Here is a 23714-nt window from a genome sequence, read left to right as displayed (position 1 = left end):
CATGTCTTAGTTCATCTGCTGCTAAAATCCTCATTCCTGTCTTTGCCACCTCTAGACTTGGCTGCTTCACAAAGCTCCAACTAGACTTTCATCTTCAACTGTCCATCAACTTGAACTCATCAAAAAATCTGTTGCCTGTATCTTAACAAAATTAAGTCAGTTTACCTGTCAGATCTGCGCGGACTGATTCAGGTTAATACTTTATATAAGATAAAGGGTTCCCATCTGAAATTTCACAGCCTGTCTTTTCTCATTACAGGTGCTGATAAACTGCAGCATGTATATAAGCTTTAGTATTTTTATTTCAGGGCCTGTTACTAGTACTTTGGAGCTGGCTGGAAGGTGGGATAAGATGTTGGGAGGGGATTCTGACATGTTCCCACCACCAGGGGATATTCTCCCAGAGGCAGGAGTGACAGCAGCTCGGTTGCCTGTTGACTGGAGGTGGGCGGCCAATTAAGGTAACCAATTGGCCCCTTGACGGCCATTTTGCGAAGATGCTGATTTTTTAAAACCGGCATTGGAATCGTCTCCCCCAACGTGAGGAACCATCAGTGACACTGAGGCAGCTTACTAGTGGGGTGGTAGAGGGAGTGTCTTCTTTCCCAGAGGCTCCAGAAGCCTTGGGGGGGGGGGGGGGGGTGGGGGAGAGCAGCCCTGCTTTCTCTGGTGTTGCTATCTGATTGCCACAGCCTGCCCATTGGAGCTCCTCGCTATGGAGGCAAGTCTCCTGCTCCTTGCATCCTCAACAGTGCCCACCTCTATGAATGCCACTGCCAAGGCTGGCAGAGCTGCCAATCCTCGGTTTGGGCTGGTAGCTCCCAAGGAGATGGTCATTGTCCTTAATGGGATAGCAGCCCCTGCCAGCACAGTCCTGCAGTTCACTCGTGTGGGTTTGAAACCGACTTTCGGTACCGGCGCTGGGTATGCTGATAAAATTCAGACCCAGCTGGTAAATAGCTTTTACCAGTTTTTCTTTTATTTCACAGGATGAAACTTGAATGTTGCATTGATAACTAAGGACACAAGGAGGAGTAGATACTTAACACTTTTAAAAATAAACAGTTTGTCTTGGTAGCTGGAATGTAATGTAGGAAAATGTGAGGTTATGCACTTGGGTAGGAGGAATTCAGAAGCTGGATATAATTTAAATGGAGAAGGACTAAAGAAAGCTGCAGCACAGAGGGATTTGGGGTCCTTGTGTATAAATCACAAAAAGCTAGCATTCAAGTTCAACAGGTAATAGGACTGGGAAATGGAATACTGGCTTCAATTTCAAAGGAAATGGAATGTAAAAATAGCAAAGTCTTGCTGAAACTATACAAGTCACTAGTTAGATCACATCTGGAATACTAGGAACAGTTTTGGGTCCCGTTAGCTAAGGAAAGATTTACCGGCATTGGAGGCAGTCCGGAGAAGGTTCACTAGTTTGACCGGATAGGAAGGGATTTTCTTATCAGGAGAGGATGAGCCTGCACTCATTGGAGTTTAGAAGAATGAGGGGTGACCTTACTGAGACATATAGGATTCTCAGGGGGCTGGACAGGCTGCAAGCTGAGAGGCTGTTTCCCCTTGAGGGAGAGTCTGGGACCAGACAGCATCATCTCAGAGTAAAGGATCACTGATTTAATTTAGAGATGAGGAGGAATTTCTTCTCTCCGAGGGTAGTGAATCTGTGAAATTCTTTACCGCAGAGGGTTGTAGAAGCTGAGCTGTTCCTGCTGCCAGTGAGAACAGAATTTGGCGCTCAGCCTAATCTCTATTCACTGCAGCGGGACCGGAGAATCCCAGCCCAGGACAAGACCGGAGAATTCCAGCTACAATCTATGGTTGATTTTACCTGTGATTTTCAGATATTTGCATATGTTCAATTTGGAATGTCTTTGGCATTATTGAAAACCCCAGGAGAGTAATCTGACAAATTTAGATAACAGTAATAGGAGTTCAGTAAGTCTCCAGCACCATGAACAAATTCCGAAAACTATCCCCTGCCATGATTCTGTAGGCCCCATCTCATCAAACCTAAATACATTCACATTTCTGTCTCACCAAAAGTACATAAAACTTCTCTCGATGTAAGGAGGTAATATGTCAGGAACCAAAAAGTTCAAACAAGAAGAACAGAGAGAACCATGAAGGGAGTCAATTTGTCCTGGTACTCTATAATGTGGGGATGCCGGCATTGGACTGGGATGGGCATAGTAAGAAGTCTCACACCACCAGGTTAAAGTCCAATAGGTTTATTTGGTACCACGAGCTTTCGGAGAGCTGCTCCTTCATCAGGTGAGTAGCACAGTAAGAAGTCTCACAACACCAGATTAAAGCCACTAAAGTTGGACTTTAACCTGGCATTGTGAGACTTCTTACTGGTACTCTATAAACATAATTTATGAATTGCAAGTGAGATTCACAAGCCAGATGTTGGACTGAGCGTCAATATCTCTCCTCTTGAGGTGAATAGCTTACGTGCCTTTAAAGGGCAGTTTGATATGTATGTGAGGGGGAAAGAAAGAGAAGAGTATGCTTATTTCGTGAGATCAAACATGGTGAGAGGAGGATCATGTGGAGCATCAACATCAGCATTGGCTAGTTGGGCCGAATGGCCAGTTTTTGTACAATATTTTTTTACATTTTAATAAATCATAATAATAGTTTGTTAAATTTAAACAGTAGCAGGAAATAGACGTTATTCTTTGATCGTGGACAATTTAATTTACACTTAATACAAAAAAGTAACACTTCACTAAATTTCCTAATTTATTACTCAACATGGACCAACACCCATTAAAAATTTACGCATGATGTTTAATCTAATCTTATAGAGCCTTCAGACGTTTGTCTCTAATCAGCAGAGTCAGAAGAGTTAAGACTCTTGGGTATTTATTAGCCCAACATGGAGCTGTCAATCGAGCTCTACTCTTCAGACACACACTGCAGGACATCAGTTACACATCCAAAATAATTGAATCTTCTTTCAGCTTCTCCCACTATATTTGAGGTCACCGCAAAGCTGCATGATCACTCTTCTTCATTTCCTCCTGTCAGTCACCCTTTCTTCTCCCAGTCCCGCTGTGTTTATGTCTCTCACAACTGCATTATTTCATTTGGTCTTAAGCCTTCCTCTTCACATTTTTCTGGCAGTCCCATCTCCAGCACTCACCAAGCCACATTCTGCTTCTCTCCACCGCAACATATAACCATACCATTTCAATCTCTTCATGGCTACTTTCTTTGATATTCCACAATCTTCGTTGGCCCCCTGATGTGTTGGTTCCTGATCTTGCCCTTTCTTGTCACTCCATACATCCATCTCAGCATCTGGATCACACTAGTATCCAGCTGTTGTTCCTCTCTTCTTGAGGCTGCCCAAGTTTCTGCACTATACAACAAGGTTGGTCTCAAACTGTCTTGTAGACTATTCCTTTCAGTTTCAATGATACTTTTCCATCACATACTACACCATTACACTTCTTCCAATTACTCCAACCAGAATTAATCCGTTGCTTATTTTCCATACTTCCATCTTCTGTCACCACTGATCTCAAGTACTTGAAACCATTCACGTTCTCCATGTCTTCACTCAATCTTTACACCTTCACTCGGACAGTTCATTGTCCTGTGCCAGCATCACTGGCCATGGTACTTCCTGTCTCACATGTTCAGTTAGAACATGCATGACAATCAGAAAGAGAAAGGGGTTCAGTGTTGATCTTCAGTTCAATCCAACATTGAAACTCTCACTCTCCCCCACACTGCTTCTTACTTTTGTCTGCGGCTCCCTTGGACATACCCTGTAATAGTTCTACGTCCTTCTCAGGGACACCATGAATTGTAGCACACCTGCTCATAAGCCTTCCCTCAATCGATAAATGCAATCTTCAGGTCCCAATATTTCACCATCACTTGTCTCAAAACAAAGATGGTGCCTGTTCCAGGGAAGAAGCTGAACTCATCTTTATGGATTTCTGAATCTCTGGTCCATGCTTGCTCCCAGATAAGTGCAAGGCATTTAATTCCTGGGTAGATTTTGCAATCTTAATGTCTCCCTTTCCTTTGAATGTTGGTGCCAGAAAACTGTGACTCCATGCCATCAAAATGATCATCTTATCATCATACAATTGCTTAGCTTTTTCAGGACCTGGACACCAGAAACACCTAGTTAAGTCCACACTTCCACCTGTATCTTACCCAGTCCTATTGCTTTTCCATCCTTTCAATGCTGTTCTGGTTTCTTCTAGATTGATAATCATTGCTATTCCCTAATTTACAGCTTCCCAGCTTTTCTTTATTCATAGGCCATTTAAAGTATTGGCCTCATCCACTTTCACTAAGGAACCTCCACCTGCATCTTTGATTCTGTACTTTGCCCACATCTTATGCTATTTAATATCCAGTAGCTGCTATTCCCAAGACAACTTTTTCTCCCTCTTTGGTATCACATATTTATGGATCAGCACGGTGGCACAGTGGTTAGCACCGCTGCCTCACAGCACCAGGGACTTCGATTCGATTCCTGGCTTGGGTCATTGTCTGTGTGGAGTCTGCATGTTCTCCCCGTTACTGCATAGGTTTCCTCCAGGTGCTCCGGTTTCCTCCCACGGTCCAAAGATGTGCGGGTTAGGTGGATTGGCCATGATATATTGTCCATTAATATCAGGGGGATTAGCAGGGTAAACATATGGGGTCACTGGGATAGGGTGGGATTGTTGTCAGTGCAGGCTTGATGGGTCAAATGGCCTCCTTTTGCACTGTAGGGATTCTATGATTTCTTCCATGGCCAGAGATTTTCTCCTCGCGATCATCCAATGTGATTGAATAAATAATCAAAATTCCAAGGCAATTGCTTAGAGTCACCCATCCAAACAAGAAGCAGATTGATTTGCAATGGCACTACCTGCTGTATATGAAAGATGTGGATTCCTCTTCCAGCAAACATGACAAACTGAGTACACTGGGTACTTCCAAAGATATACATGGTTTTATGGGAGAGCATAGAACAGCTTTCTGATTGAATTCCAGGTCAAAAGACAATTGATCGGCACCACATCCATCATTCACTTCGTCCAGCACTGGAATACAATGGCAGCAATGTGCACTGAAGCAGCTCACCAAGCCTCCTTCAACAGCACCTTCCAAACCCATGCCCTATACCACTTAGAAGAATAAAGGGCATCAGATGCATTGGATCACCACCACCTGAAACGTTTCCCTCCAAGCCACTCATCAACCCCCCTTGGAACTTTATCGCCATTCCTTCACTGGGTCGAAATCCTGGAACTCTTTTCCTCATAGCACAGTGGGTGTCCTTATAGTAGATGGACTGCTGTGGTTCAAGGGGGGTGGCTCACCACTGCCTTCTTGACAGCTGTTAGGGATGTTATATAAATGCTGCTCTTGCCAGTAATGGTTACAGCACATCAGCAAATTTTTAAAATTCTCCTCCTCAACCTCCCTCAGAATTCCAGGATGATTACAATCTGACATGGTAACCTTTCTATTCTTAACTTCACTAAACTTTTTAAGTTGGTGATTTTGAATTATCATTTCCAGCATTGGAAATTCCACAGTTTCCTCAGGCATCCCTAGAGTCTTAGTTTAACCTTGCCTCAAAAAACTGATGCAAAATACTCACTCAACCGCCGGAATTCTACCGTCCCGCCCGCCATGGGAATTGGAGCAGGCGAGGGGCAGACAATGGGAAGGTCCGTTGACCTCGGGTGGGATTTTCCAGTCTCGGGTCGAGGGAGTTCGTAAAATCCTGCCCCACATCTCATCAACGCTAAGCATAATGTGCTTCACTTCTTCTCACATTGGGGTCATCTATTCTTCAAACATCCTTTTACTTTCTTTGTACATACTGTTTCCACATCTACTTATATTGACTGCCAATTTCCTTTCATACTTCTTTTTATTCACCTTAATAATGCTTATACTTTTCTTTGGTATAATTGGCCTGACATTTATATATGGCTCTCTTATAATGTCAAATTTCTGTTTATCCATGAAACTTGCTGACTTTAATGGATCCACCCTTTTTCCATTTGGAACACATTCAACTTTTGACTCAGTCTTTCCTGATTGGGAAAGGGATTGTGAATTTGAGCTGCATAAGCACAAATCTGAACTAATATTTTGGTGTGTTCCTGAGAGAGTGCTACAATTCTGAAAGTATTGTAATTCAGCTCGAGAGTCTATAACCAATTTAGATATAAAGGGTCCTTACCTGAAGCCATGTTTTTGCCAAGGGAACATCATAATTTCTACTCTAATTAGTGCTTCACAACATTATATCAAGTTCTTTGCACATTCACACGCAAATACGTGAACACAAGAAATAGAAGCAGGAATAGACCATAAGGCCCATCGAGCCTGCTCCTCTATTCACTACGATCACAGCTGATCTTGGGCTTCAACTCCATTTTTTCACCAGTTCTCCAAAGTTCCTTAATTCCCTGAGAAACCAAAAATCTGTCTATCCCAGCCTTAAATGTATTCACCGATGGAGCATCCATGACTCCATAGGTGAAATACTTTCTCTGCATCTCAGTCCTAAATGATTTGAGTCTTATCCTGAGACTGTGCCCATGTTTTTGACTCCCCAACCAACGGAAACAATCTCTCAGCATCCACCCTATCAAGCCCCTTCAAATTTTGTAATTTTCAATCAGATCGCCAGAGAAAATATCCAGAGAATGTAAACTCAATTTACTCAGTCTCTCATCACAGGACAATCCCCTTATCCGAGGGACCAATTGCTGTACCACTTTCAATGCCAGTATATCCCTTTTTAAAATGTGGAGACCAAAATTACACAGTACTCCGGAATAATCAAACCAAATTCTTGATGAGTCATTGCCACAGAAACAAGGGCAACGGCTGCTAATGGCTGTCTATAACGAGAATAGAGAGTGTGAATGGTCAAATGGCAGAGAAGCTGAAATCAGAGGGTAAGCTATGACAGATGAAGGTGTGGGGGGAGATGGGTGGGAGAGAGGAAAAATTGAGAAAAGGGGGGAGGGGGGAGCAAAGAGGGAGAAAAAGTAAGGAAAGGGGGATAAAATAGGGGGGCAAGAGTCGGAGGGCAAGAAAAATAAAGAAAGACAATAAAGAAATAAAAGGTAAAAGGAAGGTGCTGTTGAAGGAGGCTTGGTGAGCTGCTTAAAAATTAAATAAAATGAAAACAAAGGGGTCAAGATGGGGTAGAGCAAATCATCTGAAATTGTTGAATTCGATGTTGAGACTGGAAGGCTGTAGCATGCCTAGTCGGAAGATGAGATGCTGTTCCTCCAGTTTGCATTGAGCATCACTGGAACATTGCAGCAGGCCATGGACAGATATGTGGGCATGGGAGCAGGATTGTGTGTTTAACACATCTTGATCTGTCACAGCTTACCCTCCAATTTCAGCTTCTCTGCCGTTTGGCCATTCACACCTTCTATTCTCTTTATAGACTGCCATTAGCAGCCTTTCCCCTTCTTTTCTGTGGCTACGACTCATCTTTCATTCCCTCACCCTACAGTATAAATATCTCCCATTTTCTATGCCTTTTAGCTTTGACAAAGGGTCATCTGCAATCGAAACATCAGCTCTTTTCTCCCCTCACAGATGCTGCCAGATCTGTTGCGATTTTCCAGCATTTTCTCTTTTGGTTTATGTTATTTAATATCCAGCAGCTGCTATTCCTAAGACATCTTTTTCTCCCTCTTTGGTATCACATATTTCTTCCACTTTCTAGCAATCATCCAATGTGATTGAATAAATAATCAAAATTCCAAGGCAATTGCTTAGAGTCACCCATCCAAACAAGAAGCAGATTGATTTGCAATGGCACTACCTGCTGTATATGAAAGATGTGGATTCCTCTTCTAGTAAACATGACAAACTGAGTACACTGGGTACTTCCAAAGATATACATGGTTTTATGGGAGAGCAGAGAACAGCTTTCTGATTGAATTCCAGGTCAAAACACAATTGATCGGCACCACATCCATCATTCACTTCGTCCAGCACTGGAATACAATGGCAGCAATGTGCACTGAAGCAGCTCACCAAGCCTCCTTCAACAGCACCTTCCAAATCCATGACCTCTGCCACTTAAAAGAATAAAGGGCATCAGATGCATTTGATCACCACCACCTGAAACGTTTCCCTCCAAGCCACTCATCAACCCGCCTTGGAACTTTATCGCCATTCCTTCACTGGGTCAAATTCCTGGAATTCTCTTCCTCATAGCATAGTGGGTGTCCTTATAGCATGTGGTCTGCTGTGGTTCAAAGGGGTGGCTCACCACCGCCTTCTTGACAGCTGTTAGGGATGTTATACAAATATTGGTCTTGCCAGTAATGGTTACAGCACATCAGCAAATTTTAAAAATTCTCCTCCTCAACCTCCCTCAGAATTCCAGGATGATCACAATCTGGCATGGTAACCTTTCTATTCTTAATTTCACTAACAGTGTTAATTTAGTGCCACTTTGAATTATCATCTCCAGTATTGGAAATTCCACAATCTCCTCAGACATCCCTAGAGTCTTATTTTAATATCACCTCAAAAAACCAATGCAAAATACTCACTCGATCGCCAGAATCCTACCGCCCTGCCCGCCATGGGAATCAGAGCGGGCGAGGGGCAGACAATGGGAAGGCCCGTTGACCTCGGGTGGAATTTTCCAGTCTTGGGTTGAACGAGGCCATAAAATCCTACTCCACATCTCTCATCAACGCTAAGCATAATGTGCTTCATTTCTTCTCACATTGGGGTCATCTATTCTTCAAACATCCTTTTACTTTGTCTTTGTACATACTGTTTCCACATCTACTTATATTGACTGCCAATTTCCTTTCATACTTCTTTTTATTCACCTTAATAATGTTTATACTTTTCTTTGGTATAATTGGCCTGACATTTATATATGGCTCCTTTATAATGTCAAATTTCTGTTTATCTATGAAACTCCCTGACTTTAATGGACTCACTCCTTTTCCATTTGGAACATGTTCAAAATTTTGACTCAGTTGATTGTACCTGATTGGGAAAGGGATGGTGAATTTGAGTTGCATAAGCACAAATCTGAACTAATACTTTAGTGCTTTACTAAGAGAGTGCTGCAATTTTGAAGGCATTGTAATTCAGCTCGAGAGTCTATACCCTATTTAGATATAAAGGGCCCTATTTTATCATCTTGATTCTAAGTGCTGGACAGACTTGAAACTGGGAGTGTTTCAGATCTGACTTTTAGACCTGTTCTCTGGCACCCCCATACACACTCTGCCTGCAAAAATATCAGCAATTCCGAATCACGCTGCAGAAGCCTGTGGGTGGGGCTTAACGTGCCCAAAACCCTGCAGCTCCGATCAGCGCCTCCAACTGCACATGTGCAAAAAGATAGAATGCAGCTCCCTGCCACATCGCTCCCAAGTCAGATAATGCCTCCCCCTGGCCCCCACAGACATTGCCCCACCCCCCCAACATTACAGACCCTCTTATGCCCTCACCCCCTCCACCACTCAGACCGATCACGGCTCCTCTCCCCCCCACTTCTGCCTCACTGATCTCAGGCAGAGTGGCAGCGGACACCCCCTTCCCCCTCACTGATCACAGGCACAGTGGCAGCGGACCCTCCTTCACCCTCACTGATCTCAGGCAGAGTGGCAGCGTACCCCGCCCCCCCCCCCCCCCCCCCACCGATCTCAAGCAGAGAGCCGTCGGACTCTCGGCACTTATCTCTTCACTAACTCGAGTGCCCAAATCGGACTTTTGTGAACCATGTCTGTTTCGCGCTGATTCTGGATGGGCGAATGCGGTGGTAAAGGGAGAAGTGCCGGCAAGGTTGGGCATGCAGCCCATTAAGTCAAGTTAAATGCATGCAAATGCATTTAAATGGCCGTCATGCCCATCCCGATCGCAGCCATTTTCAGGCCTTGGTAAAGGGGGGACAGGCATGGAGGTGGGCGCGGATGACGTTACTCGCCTCATGCCCGACTTTACCAAGGTTTCGTGTACAAAAACAGGTGCAACTTGATGGTAAAATCAGGCCCAAAGGGTCCTAATCTGAAGCCATGTTTTTGCCAAGGGTACATCATCATATCCGTCTACTCTAATTAGTGCATCGCAACATTATATCAAGTGCTTTGCACATTCACATGCACGTACAAGAACACAAGAAATAGAAGCAGGAATAGACCATAAGGCCCATCGAGCCTGCTCCTCCATTCACTGCGATCACAGCTGATCTTGGGCTTCAACTCCATTTTTCCACCAGTCCTCCATAATCCCTTAATTCCCTGAGAAACCAAAAATCTGTCTATCCCAGCCTTAAATGTATTCACCGATGGAGCATCCATGACTCCATGGGTGAAGTACTTTCTCTGCATCTCAGTCCATAGAACCATAGAAAATTACAGCTCAGAAACAGGCCTTTTGGCCTTCTTGTCTGTGCCGAACCATTTTATGCCTAGTCCCACTGACCTGCACTTGGACCATATCCCTCCACACCCCTCTCATCCATGAACCCGTCCAAGTTTTTCTTAAATGTTAAAAGTGACCCCGCATTTACCACTTTATCCGGCAGCTCATTCCACACTCCCACCACACTCTGCGTGAAGAAGCCCCCCCTAATATTCCCTTTAAACTTTTCTCCTTTCTTAACCCGTGCCCTCTGGTTTTTTTCTCCCCTAGCCTCAGCGGAAAAAGCCTGCTTGCATTCACTCTATCTATACCCATCAAAATCTTATACACCTCTATCAAATCTCCCCTCAATCTTCTACGCTCCAGGGAATAAAGTCCCAACCTATTCAATCTCTCTCTGTAACTCAGCTTCTCAAGTCCCGGCAACATCCTTGTGAACCTTCTCTGCACTCTTTCAATCTTATTTACATCCTTCCTGTAACTAGGTGACCAAAACTGTACACAATACTCCAAATTCGGCCTCACCAATGCCTTATATAACCTTACCATAACACTCCAACTTTTATACTAGACTAGTCCTAAATGATTTCAGTCTTACCCGGAGACTGTGCCCCCGGGTTTTTAATTCCTCAACCAATGGAAACAATCTCTCAGCGTCCACTCTATCAAACCCCTTCAGATTTTGTAATTTTCAATCAGATCGCCAGAGAAAATATCCAGAGAATGCAATCTCAATTTACTCAGTCTCTCACCACAGGATAACCCCCTCATCCGAGGGACCAAATGCTGTACCACTTTCAATGCCAGTATATCCTTTTCTTAAAGGTGAAGACCAAAATTACACAGTACTCCGGAATAATCAAACCAAAATCTTTATTTGTGTACACCAATCCTCTTGCATTAAAGGCCAACATGCCATTTGCCTCCCTAATTGCTTGCTGCACTTGTGTGCTAACTTCTTGCATTCTTTGTATGAATTCATCAAAGTCTCTTTGAACATCAACACCGAGAAATTTCGTACCTTTTAAAAAATATTCTGCATTTCTATTCTTACGAATATTTTTTCACTTTGAATATTCTTATTCAAAGTGAATAACTTCACACTTTCTAACATTATACTATATCTACCATCTTGATGCCCACACTCTTAACCTTTCTATGTCTCTGCAGCCTGTGTCCTCCCCACAGCTTACTTTCTTCCCACCTAGCTTTCTATCATCAGTAGACTTTGATACATTACTCTATGTCTCTTCATCCACGTCATTACTATCATTTGTAAACAGCTATGGTTTCAGCACTGATACTTGCAGCTCTCCACTACTCACTGCCTGTCAACTTGGAAAAAGCCCCGTTTATGTCCACTCTGCTTTCTATCCATTAACCGATCCTCTATCCATGCTAAAATATTACCTCCAAATCCATGAGTCCTTATTTTGCTCGTTAACCTTCTGTGTGGCGCGTTATACAATGCCTTTTGGAAATCCAGGTATACTACATCTACTGACTCCCCTTTATCTACCCTACTAGTTACATCCTCGTTTGCAGTTTGGTTTAGATAAAGCCAATTGGATCTGTTGAATTTCCCCTCTACCTAAACTCATCCGATACCATACAAAACTGAAACTTACCCTTTACGTCAAGAGCTGCAGTGTATAATCTCCTCCTCCCAAACAGATCTAATGTGCACCAGATTAAGCCTGAGAATTGTAAATGTTGTTTTTTAATGTAATATCAAACTTCTCAAAATTCCTTTAAAAGGCCTTCACCCTCCTCTTCCCTATTCGAATATAAATTAAGACTTGAAGCTGGTCCTTGTCCAGAATCATCGACCAATCCATTATGACCCTGACACCTATACCCAGAAAAAACCAGACCATTCTTGCTCATTTCAGCTGCAGAAAAAGTTTTTTATCCTTCTTCACGATATCCTGGTGTTGATTGTGGATTCCCTCTCCCGAATCACCATTTTTGTTCATGGCTAAGATACCTTACACCTTTCAGACAACTTGAGGCTCCCCAGAATCTTGCAATACCTCTCCCACTCCACAATTGCCCCAGATAGCTGGCCACTTTCTTCACATGTCTCTATCCTTCTTTAGCTGTAGGATGCTTCTCATGCGATGTGTACTATAGAAACCCTCTCCTCCTATATAAAGGTGAATGTAACCAACTGTTTCTCAAGGTCTGTAACTTTGAGTCCAAGAACCCACCTATAGACATTCCCTCATTTTCCTGAACAGTTGTGGTTTTGAAAAACACCCTATAAAATCTATATTGTCTTTTCAAAGGGGCATGGATAAATATTAGAAAAGGTTAAGTATAGAAAGATGTGAGAAAAAGGTAGGGAAAGGATTAAGTGGATAGTTGTTTGATGGATCTTGGACAATGGGCTCCCTCTGTATTGTAAAATTCTATGATTCAGTTTCAAACCTGGCTCACAACACATCCATGCCTCTTTGAATTATACTAGCTTTTACAGCATATGGGGCTTAGGTCTTTGAATGTTATGCCTACAAAGAGACTTCTCACCACAAACTGTTGCCAAATTATTTCAACAATCTTCAGTTTTACAAACATAAGATTTAATGTTAGGAATCATGTTATTAAAAATCTATCACATAAAAGCACTAAACCATATGGTGGTAGAAAAGAGGTCAAAGTTTTTGTAGCAGAATTACATCCTTGACCCATGTTCAACTTGGCATGGTAATTGCTAAGAAAGTTTATGTTGCAACATTCCAAAGTGTAAACTTCAGCAAGTGTTTTTCTGAAAATGAGGTCATATCTTCCTTCTATCGTTAATTTTAACCCTAGGAAATTAACACGTTAAGTGTGAGTGAAACGAGTTATTAAGGCATGAAAGTGGAGTCGAGGATTGTGTATGATCAGCCATGATCTCATTGAATGGTGCAGCAAACACAATGGGCCGAATGGCCTACTTCCGCTCCTACATCTTATGGTCCATCAGTCAAGGTAACTGTTTTGAGAACAAAAAGCAAAATTTTGCATCAGGTGGAAATCTGAAACGAAAACAGAATATGCTGGACACACTCAGAAGGTTAAACAGCATCCGTGAAGAGAAGTGAGAAGTTAACGTTTGGCACGTGCTCACAGATTACTTCAAAATCTTTCCACACGGTCAAATGAAAAAGCAAATAGGTCATACCGGTGTTAATGAATTTTACAAACAGGGAAATTATGAAGGATGAGCGCAGCAGTACATTACAATCCCAGTTGGTGTTACTACTGGATGGGAAGATCCCAGAATGGAAACCTGGCTCAGAAGAACGTAACGTTTTACTTTTTTTAAGAAAATGTGGAGGAACAGAGTCACAGGACTGCTAATTAGTTTTTTATTAAGAGGAGAAAACATTTATTAAACGTGAAAAATTTGATTATCTTACAACGCTCCTTTACTCTCTCTCCCCTTAGCTTCACAAATGTATAGTTTTCAAAGATAACATCCCACTCTGAAACCAGATGGCCAATGCTACTCAACTGATCCTCTGTAGATTTCTTCTCACTATCCCCCAGATGATTGTCAGTGCTTCCAAACCACACTCCCAAAAAGATGCACTGTAAAATCATCTTTCAAACAATGCCTTCCATCAGCTGTTTTCATTAAGAATCCAGCTCCTGCTTTTCCATCATCCTTTCGACCAAGCTTCCACTTCATTTTTTAAAAATAAGGAATCCAGCTCCAGATTTTCGAACTCTCTTTTCAGGCTTCCTTTGTTTTAAATCTTTCATACAAACTCTGAGATCCACCCACCGATTTCCACAATTATTTAAAATAACATATCACAAACTGTTGTAAGATATCACAAACCTGAGAACAACTTCAGATATCTTTCAGGCCTCTGACTAACCAATTTTTTTTCAGCTGTCTGTCTTCGCTGAAAATATCCTGTTCTCGCCTTTGTTGGAAATGTCTCTTTATTTCTCCAGTTTCCTTAACTAACTACCCTATAGATTTCTGCACTTGTTTTCTTAACCATTACTCCATGGAATGGTTTTTCTTCTAGCAAAGCTGTGAGAGATGTTCCCTATCTAGTTTCCTCTAACCAACTGCCATGAATTCAGTTAAAACACAATAACAAAAGCTATTGTTTTACTTCTCCAAGCTTGTTTACCTTTTACGCTGTAATCCTCTCTAAGCACTATAGAAGCACAGTTTGTACTAAATAACCACCCACACATGCAAACACCTTTGTCTGACATGAATCTAGCTAGAGTTTCACCCTTTCCTATGCAAAACCACTAAATTAAACTTACTTAAATCTCTTATTTCTAATATTTAACAATACAAATACGTCTAATCTAAAACTACCTCAGCTTTCATGACAAGTAACAAATACAAATAGTTCAAAATATATTTGCCTTCTTCCGTCATCACATCTACATGATTTGCTAAGATAGAGGTTAGCCTGTTGGCTTTTGTTCTCTGCAATAAATATTAGTCTTCAAGAGATTTTAAAGCATATCTTGTGTAAGTATTTTGATTTGATTTATTATTGCCACATGTATTAACATACAGTGAAAAGTATTGTTTCTTGCACGCTATACAGACAAAACATACCGTTCATAGAGAAGGAAACGAGACTGCAGAATGTAGTGTTACAGTCATAGCTAGGGTGTAGAGAAAGATCAACTTAATGCAAGGTAAATCCATTCAAAAGTCTGACAGCAGCAGAGAGGAAGCTGTTCTTGAGTCGGTTGGTACGTGACCTCAGACTTTTGTATCTTTTTCCTGAAGGAAGAAAGTGGAAGAGAGAATGTCCGGGGTGCGTGGGGTCCTTAATGATGCTGGCTGCTTTGCTGAGGCAGCAGGAAGTGTAGACAGAGTCAATGGATGGGAGGTTGGTTTGCGTGCTGGACTCTATAACATGAAGTCCAGCTTGACAGAGTACTGCTGTGGCAGAGTACTTACTTAAGTTAGGGAATTTGATGTCTAAGGGAATTAATAAGAATAGATTTATTTCTAAAATCTGGTCAAGTTTACATTTAGCATTTAATTTAACTTTAACATGAACATGTAGGCCAGGATTTTCTGGCTCTATCATGGTGGGACCTGCTGCAGAAGATTAGCCGCCTATCCAAAAATCCATTAATTTTTAACAGGACTGGATGATCCCAGCTGCAGGCAAGACTGGATGATCCCACCCATAGTTTCTTTCAGTCTTAGTCATAGTGATAAACAAATTGCCTGCTGGATTAGGATTGGTTCCCTAGTCAGCAAGGCCTGACTCAGGTATTCCAGATGATAAAATTACAGGAGGTACTACTTATGTACAAATTGCGTAGCATAAAGTCCAGCTTGACGTAGTACTGCTGTGACAGAGTACTTACGTAACTTGGGAAATTTGGTGCAATGAGGGAAGAGATGCTGTTCCAAGAGAGGGAGCAAAATACAGTGAGATCTTGGACTGGTAGTCCAAAGGCATTCATTAGGTTAGTAGGTGGCTGATTGGTTGGTGAGTTTCTTTTTTTCTTCTATAAACTCGGAGTGGTTTCAACCAGGCAAGTTTTACTAGTTAAATTACTTCATATAATGACAAGTATTTGTTGAATAAATAGATTAATTAAATAAATAAATGGGATTAAGTCTAAGATATGGCAGAACAGGTTGTGTATCTGGATTGCAGAACGTGGGAGTTTATGGACAGTGACGCTGCCTCGAGCAAACATATCTACAGGAGACGTTTCCATCTCAAATCCCTCTAGCTCCAAGTCATTAAGCTGGAGTGACTCCGACATACAAAACAGGGGGAGAAGTTTCTGGACAATTGAATCCAGAAAATAGCCACACCCCAGGGGAAAAGGTCCAGAAAAGGGAGAGTGTGACCAACACATAAAATAAAAGGTAAAATATTTTACAGCCATCAACCCATCAATGTGATGACCAGTAAGGGATAGGATGGATAATATCACAGGTAACAATAGAGAGATGGCAGAAATATTAAATAATTATTTCACTTCAGTATTTACCAGGGTGATAGAACAGGTAGCTTTGATCTTGAGTCATGAGATAAGTACATTTAAAGTTTTTAAAAATGGTATATTGAACAATTAAAATAAACTTGAAGAAAACAAACCCCTGGTACTAATGGATTGTACCTACATATTTTAAAGAAATCTGGGAAAAAGGTAGCAAACACATTACCACTCATATTTAATAATTCATTAGAAAAAACTGTAGTGTCAGAGGACTAAGAGAAAACTAGTGTAATTACTATATTTATGAAGGGGGCAGAACATGTCCAGGGAAATATTAACCATCAGCTTAACATCAGTGATAGAAAAAATAATGGAATCTTTGCTAAAGAAAACAATAGAAGAACATCTAGAGGTGAAAAATATAGTGATGAATAATCAGTGCAGATTTCAAGAGGGAAAATCTTGCTTGACTAACCTTATTGAATTTTTGAAGAGATTTTAGAGAGAGCATGAAATCCGATGTAACAGAGTCATAGAGATATGCAGCATAGAAACAGGCCCTTTGGCCCAACTCGTCCATGCCGACCATGTTTCCTAAACTAACCTAGTCCCATTTGCCTGCATTTGGCCCATATCCCTCTAAACCTATCCTACCCATGTACCTATCCAAATGTCTTTTATGATAAAAGGTAGCTCAGGATCAAAAATATTTTAATATAATACTGAAAAAGTATACCCAAATTAACTATCACCGCTTATATATAAAGAATTTGATTACTGTGAATACACAGTACGTTTTACGATTTTGGAAATGGTTGGTTTCTTCTCTGATTATCTAGGGAAAGAGATAATGTACTCATAACTGAAATCTGACCCATAGGTTTTACCTCCTTTCAAAACTGACAGTTCACCAGGGAACCAAAACCTACATTCTACCATACACTGCTGTGAAAATCCAGGAGACTCCACCTTATTGCTGCCAAATCTCAGTGCTATTCACTTCAGCGTTGCTAACCCTCGGAGTTCCTCCCTCTACTTAGTTCTGCAAGGTACCAGCCCCTAACCTGGAGCATCCTGCAAACTATCCTCAGCTTCTAAGTTGGCAAAGAATTTGAATGCATGGGTGAAGAATATATTTATAAAATAACGGCCACTCATTGATGAAAATAAGAACAGTCAAGACCACTGATTTAGAATGTTCATAGAAAAATTAATAAATGCAACATATTTCAATCCCCACATCATCAGAGAGAGAATGTCAAATACAATGGAATAAAAAAGATTTGAGGTCTTCTAAAATCAGTGGTACCGATAACATTGCATACATTACATGACATAACAACCCTTTTGTTATAAATAAACGTATCTTCTTCCATTCGCCATCAACAATGTAGTCTTTAAAAGTACATTGAGAAAACGTAATGTCACCTAGCAATGCAATATCGGGCCAGATTTTACCGTGGGGGCAGGGTCGCCCACATCCCCACTCTACATAAATGTCAGGAGTGAGCCTGCGTCCACTTGGCAGCCACTTATCAGCCATTGGTATGAGGTGTGATTTCTGCCCCCATTGGGAAGTCCCTGCTGTAGAGAGCTGCCAGCCAGTTAAATGGCAGGGTAACCACCCTGAAAGCCCCTGGGGACCCCATTGCCAATGAGATAAATGCCTGATCGGCATTAAATCAGTTCTGGGTGAAGGTGTTTCTGGAATGGCCATGCAGTGATGTCACCAGCTCTCCAGGCATTGGACGGGCCTACCACTGGGGCCACTAAATTTGGCCCTTGGTGCTTGGGTCCTCTGCTATAAGCAAAAGCCCAGTGTTGGCAGGAGGCCCTTAAGTGGCAATTACTTGGTGTGTTAAGGGCTTCATTTGGCTCACAGGTAAGCAGGCCATCCACCCCCCCCCCCCCCCCCCCCCCCCGCCACCTCCCCCCCGGCCCTCTGGTAAAATAACAACGGGGTGGATAGGCGTTGGGAATAACATAGTTGCCACAGAATCTAATTTTACACATCCCTTCCCCCTGCCCCCTCTGCCATCCTGCCCCATAAGATTCTGGTCACTGCTTTGTGCTGTTTAAATGTCACTGAGCAGGAGGTTTTTCCAGTGATTCTGTTCCATATGTTTTCTCAATTCACACACCTTTAGATGGAACACAAACTGTATTGCCAAAGCAGAAAGTTATAAATGGTCAGGTTTTGGATCCTGTCTGTACAACATATTTGAAATTTCACACTCAGAAAGAGAAGCAAATTAGAGATTCAGAAATACCAATAACAAGAAATAAAGATTCTAGTCATAGAGTGATACAGCACAAAAACAGGCCCTTCAGCCCACCATGTCTGTGCCAACCATCTAATACCAATTTATACTAATCCCATTTATCAACACTTGGACTATAGCCTACCATGCCTTGATGATTTAAGTACTCATCCAGGTGCTTCTTAAATGTTGCAAGAGTACCTGCCTCCACCATCCTCTCAGGCAGTGCATTCCATATTCCCACCACCTTCTGGGTGAAAAACCTTTCCTCAGATCCCCTCTAAACCACTTACTCCTCACCTTAAATCTATGCCCTCTGGTCTTAGACATCTCTGCCATGGGGAAAAGATTCTTATGGATCTATTCCTTTCACAATTTTGTATATCTCTAATCAGATCCCCCCTCAGCTTCCTCTGCTCGAGGGAAAACAAACCCAGCCTATCCAGTCTCTGCACATAGTTGAAACTTTCCATCCCAGTGAATCTTCTCTGCACCCTCTCCAGTGCAATCACGTTGTTCCGAGAATGTGATGGCCAGAACTGCACACAATACTCCATCTGTGACCTAACCATTGTTTTATAAAGTTGTACCAAGACCTCACTGCTCCTATATTCTATGCCCCAGCTAATGAAGGCATGCATTCTGTATGCCTTCTTCACCACCCAATGTACCTGTGCTGCCACCTTGAGGGATCCTGTACACCAAGGTCTCTTTGTTCCTCAATACTCCCAAAATGCATAACCTCACACTTATCAGGATTAAATTTCATCCACTATTGCTTTACCCAATTTACCAGCTGGTCAATATCAGTCTGTAGCCTAAGACTATCCTCACTATCAACAACAACAATTGTATCATCTACAAACTTACTAATTATACTTTCTGCATTCACATCCAAGTCATTAATGTATATAACAAACAGCAAGTGTCCCAGCACCGATCCCTGTGGTACACTGCTGGTCATAAAAGCAGCCCTGGCCATCACCCTTTGCCTCCTATTAAGAAGCCAATTTTTGGATCCAATTTGGCAACTTGACTTGGATCCCATGTGCTCTAACCATTTGAACCAGCCTTCCATGTAGGACCTTGTCAAAAGCCTTACTGAAGTCCATGTAAACCACGCTGTCAGGGCCCTTGCAATCTCCCCCCTTGCTTATAGCAGCCTGGGATACATCTTATCAGGTTCTGGGGAATTACATACCTTTTTGCCTGATAAAACATCAAATATCTCATCCTTATTAATCTTAATGTGCTCTGGAACTTCACTGTCCCAACTGAAATCTCCAACTGCAATGTATTTCTCCTTAGTGAATACAGATGAAAAATATTCATTTAAAACCTCACCCACATCCTCTGTCTCCACACAGAGGCTGACCCTTTGGTCTCAAATGGACCCCACTTTCCATGGTCATCCTCTTGCTCTTAACATACTTATAAAATGCCTTGGGATTTTCCTTAATCTTATCTGCTAATGCTATTTTGTGGCCCTTCATTGCCCTCCTAATTTTTTTAAGCACCCCCTACATTCTCTATACTCCTGAAGGGCCTCCCCCATTTTAAGTGTTCTACACCTCCCGTATACACCCTTTTTATCTTTATCAAATCCTTGATATCCCTTGACATCCAGTGTTCTACTTAGAAGAATTTGCTGATTTATTTTCATTTCAGATAATACTGTGCAAGTTTTGAATTTCAAATAATGGGCGTTTCAACAGCAATAAAAACTGTGATTCTCCTTGAGAAGGGATCAGATTATAGAAAACAAAAACTTCCTTGCTCCTATTTTAAGACTGCACCAAGCTCTGAGAACATGCATCTTACAAATAAGAACAAGGATCATTTTTACTTCTCAAAACTATATAAAACTCGGGATTGTTTGCCATGTTTCTGCAATCAAATTAGTGCATGACAAATCTGAAACCGAAATGGAACACCCATAACCTTATTTCCTTCCTCAGTTACTGCATAACATGATGCACTAAAAATATCATTGGTGTTTTAAGCAGAGCATTTTTATTCCATCATCGAAGTATAATTTTTCTTTTCACTTGAGGTTTCAGATTTTATGTTTGCACCTGACACAACTATAGGTGCTGTGTAAAGAAACTCCAGTGAGTTGTCAATGACTCTAGTACATATTCTGTTCCACAGTCACTTTTTTTTTAGGCCAAGCATCGGGATTCACTGAAGGTCTCCAGTTCAGTCGCTTTTTCTCTCCATGAATGCTGCCGGACCTGTTGAGTTTTTCCAACATTTTCTGTTTTATTTTATTCTAGTTAGTCCTCCTGTGACTAATTCTGATAAGGTCCATAAACAGTTACCTTTTTGCATTTACCAGTCTATAAACAACGGGAGAGTTCCCTTTAAAGTTATCCTGTTGTTTTCACACACTGTTGATATGTAAGCCATTCCCCAAATGCTTTCAGACCGACACTTGGAGCGGGGTGGGTAATTGCTGTGTTCAAATCAAAGTTAAAACGATTTATGTTGCGGGGGCAATGCAAAATACTCAGGCTGCAGCTAACAGTTATGTTCACGAGGGTTACATGGTGGATATACAACTGCGACAGGGACAATCTGAGAGGAAACGGGTTTGTTTAGAAATAACTTTCATTCGCCTGCAGCATATTTTATGGAACATAATGATTTGTTTAAACAATTTTGTTCCCCATCTGAGAAGAAATCTATCAAATCGAAACGACAACATAAAATCAGGAGTTGTCATCAGGTCAGCAAATAACAATCAGGGCTGGAGTCCTTTACATTTCCTTTTTGACATTGACCAAGCTGCTGAATCTTTTTGTCTCTCATGTTAGCAGATCCCCTTTAAAGCGCTATTCACTTATCATTTTATTGGAGACGCGAGAAAGCCGGTCGAATTTTATTCAGACAATTAAAGGACAGTCAAAACTTTTACAAGATCATTTAAATGGTTTAATAGCAATCACTCTATCCCATTCTTCAGACTCTCCTTTGCAATCCCGCCTCTGAATTCGAACCACTGGATTGCTACTCTTTTCTAAATTTAAATTGACGCAAACGAAATTTTTTTAAAAATCATATATTTTCCGGATAAACAACTGTAAGGCTTTCCTTCTCCTTATTTCAGGACTGCAAAACATAAATTCTGGGGAAAATAAAAGAGAGTGTACCTTTAAGAGGAGAGCAAGCTTCATGGTTTTTGGATCACGGCTGGCAGCGGTGGCTAAGAAAGGCGATGTTGTTTGTTTGGAGACATTGAAGGTTTCTCGATCAATTTCTACAGTCGAAAGTCTAACAGCTGGCGGGGGGGGGGGGCGGTTTATGATTAACTAGCGCGGTGTGTCGAGGACGGGCGTTCCGCGAAAGTGGCCAGCTTGCGAAACCCTTCTGCTGACTTGGCCAGAATGTTTGTCAGCCAGTCAGGCGCTCTGCTGGTAAACAGTGTGGCCTCAGGATGGACTAGGTGAAGCAGGGCTATGTTTGATTTCAGTGCTGGAGAAAGATCTGCTTGCTACTATTTTTTTTAAGCTACGTGCTTCGCACGCACTGTTGAAATTTATGAGACGGCGACTTAATCACCAGTTACCAGATTAAAACTGCATTAGATTACGAGTGAATGTTTTCAACCTCTGCAAACAAACTATATATATTCACAATAACTTTATTGCAGTGTTAATGTAAGCCTACTTGTGACACTAATAAATAAACTTTAAAACTTAAAAATGTTTAAGAAGGGCTCGGCAAGTTACACTCAGGAAGCCGAGATCATATGTTTAAGATAAGGTGAGCCACACTGATAAGCGCTTTTAAAGTGCTGCTCTTTGCAAATTGGAACTTAAAGGTCGTGCCCTGCATTTGGAAACAACAACTGCGCTGTAAGATACGGAACTGTTTGTTAAAGAGTGACTGCAGTCATGGAATGAATGTCACAGTTCCTACAGCCAGTTTTCTTCGCCGGATTCGTGGTTAGGGACAGTGATATACTGTTCACTAGTGGTCGCGAAGACGGCTATCTACAAAATCCAATGCCCTTCACTTTTTCAAATGCTAATTTTAGTGTAGTGCCAATTACAGGGAGCTCTGATCTCCAGCAACAGTGATCTACTAAGGCAGACCAAACAACCAATCACATTGCAGCATTTTCACACACAGCAAATCAGGAATTAACATCTTGTTTTAACTTTTTTTTGATTTGATTTATTATTGTTGCACGTATTAGTATAGTGAAAAGTATTGCATGCTATACAGACAAAGCATACTGTACATAGAGAAGGAAAGGAGAGAGTGCAGAATGTAGTGTTACAGTCATAGCGAGATAGGTCCATTCAAAAGTCTGATGGCAGCTGGGAAGAAATCGTTCACGTTTTAAAACTTTATCGAGAGTAAAGCTGAAGTATCATAAACCGATTACAATTATATTAACTTATAAATATATGGACTCATTTAATGTTGAATGCAAACATTTATCATTCCATAAATATTACATTAGGTGTTCAAGGTGTGAGAAGTTGAGCAGGAGTAATTATAACATAACACAGTTAAAATTCCTGTTACACCTCAGTCACCAAGTTATAACTTGTCCAAGGATTTCTACAGTCAGATTAATAATATCAAAAATAAAATTGATCACAATTCAGTAATTATTAGAGTCATAGAGGTTTACAGCATGGAAACAGGCCCTTCAGCCCAACTTGTCCATACCGCCCTTTTTTAAAAAATTACTTGATAGGAACAGAAAGTAGAGGCAGGAGTAGGTCATTCAGCTCCTTGAGCCTGCTCCACCGTTCAACATGATCATGGCTGATCCTCTATCTCAATGCCATACTTTTGCTTTCTCCCCATATTCTTGATGTCTTTAATGTTTAAAAATCGATCTATTTTATTTTAAAATATATTCTCCAGCTTTCTGTGATAGAGAATCCCACAGGTTCACACCTTCTTGAGTGAAGAAATCTCCTTATCTTAGTCTGTATCCTGAGACTGGGACCCCTTGTTCCAGACCTTCCAGCTGGCGAAACATCATCACTGCATCCTGTCTGTCCAGTCCTGTCAGAATTTTATACATTTCATTCTTCTAAACTCCAGTGAATATAGATCCAGTCAACCCAATCCCTCCTCTTCTGACAA

General features: G+C 41.5%; 1 protein-coding gene across 1 annotated transcript in view; it reads right to left on the bottom strand.

Moving 5' to 3' along the window:
- The window catches only part of tmem37 (transmembrane protein 37), a 48065-nt gene extending 26179 nt beyond the window's left edge, over positions 1-21886 (bottom strand). The window contains exon 1 of the mRNA XM_078228177.1: positions 21758-21886. Coding sequence (XP_078084303.1) covers positions 21758-21781 — 24 coding nt within the window. The 5' untranslated portion in view covers positions 21782-21886. The remainder of the gene's footprint in view (positions 1-21757) is intronic.
- Between the last annotated feature and the right edge of the window lie 1828 nt (positions 21887-23714).

This window comes from Mustelus asterias, chromosome 14 (genome assembly GCF_964213995.1).
Source record: "Mustelus asterias chromosome 14, sMusAst1.hap1.1, whole genome shotgun sequence".
Taxonomy (NCBI): domain Eukaryota; kingdom Metazoa; phylum Chordata; class Chondrichthyes; order Carcharhiniformes; family Triakidae; genus Mustelus; species Mustelus asterias.
The sequence above is the reverse complement of the archived record's forward strand: the minus strand, read 5'-3'. Positions and strand labels throughout refer to the sequence as shown.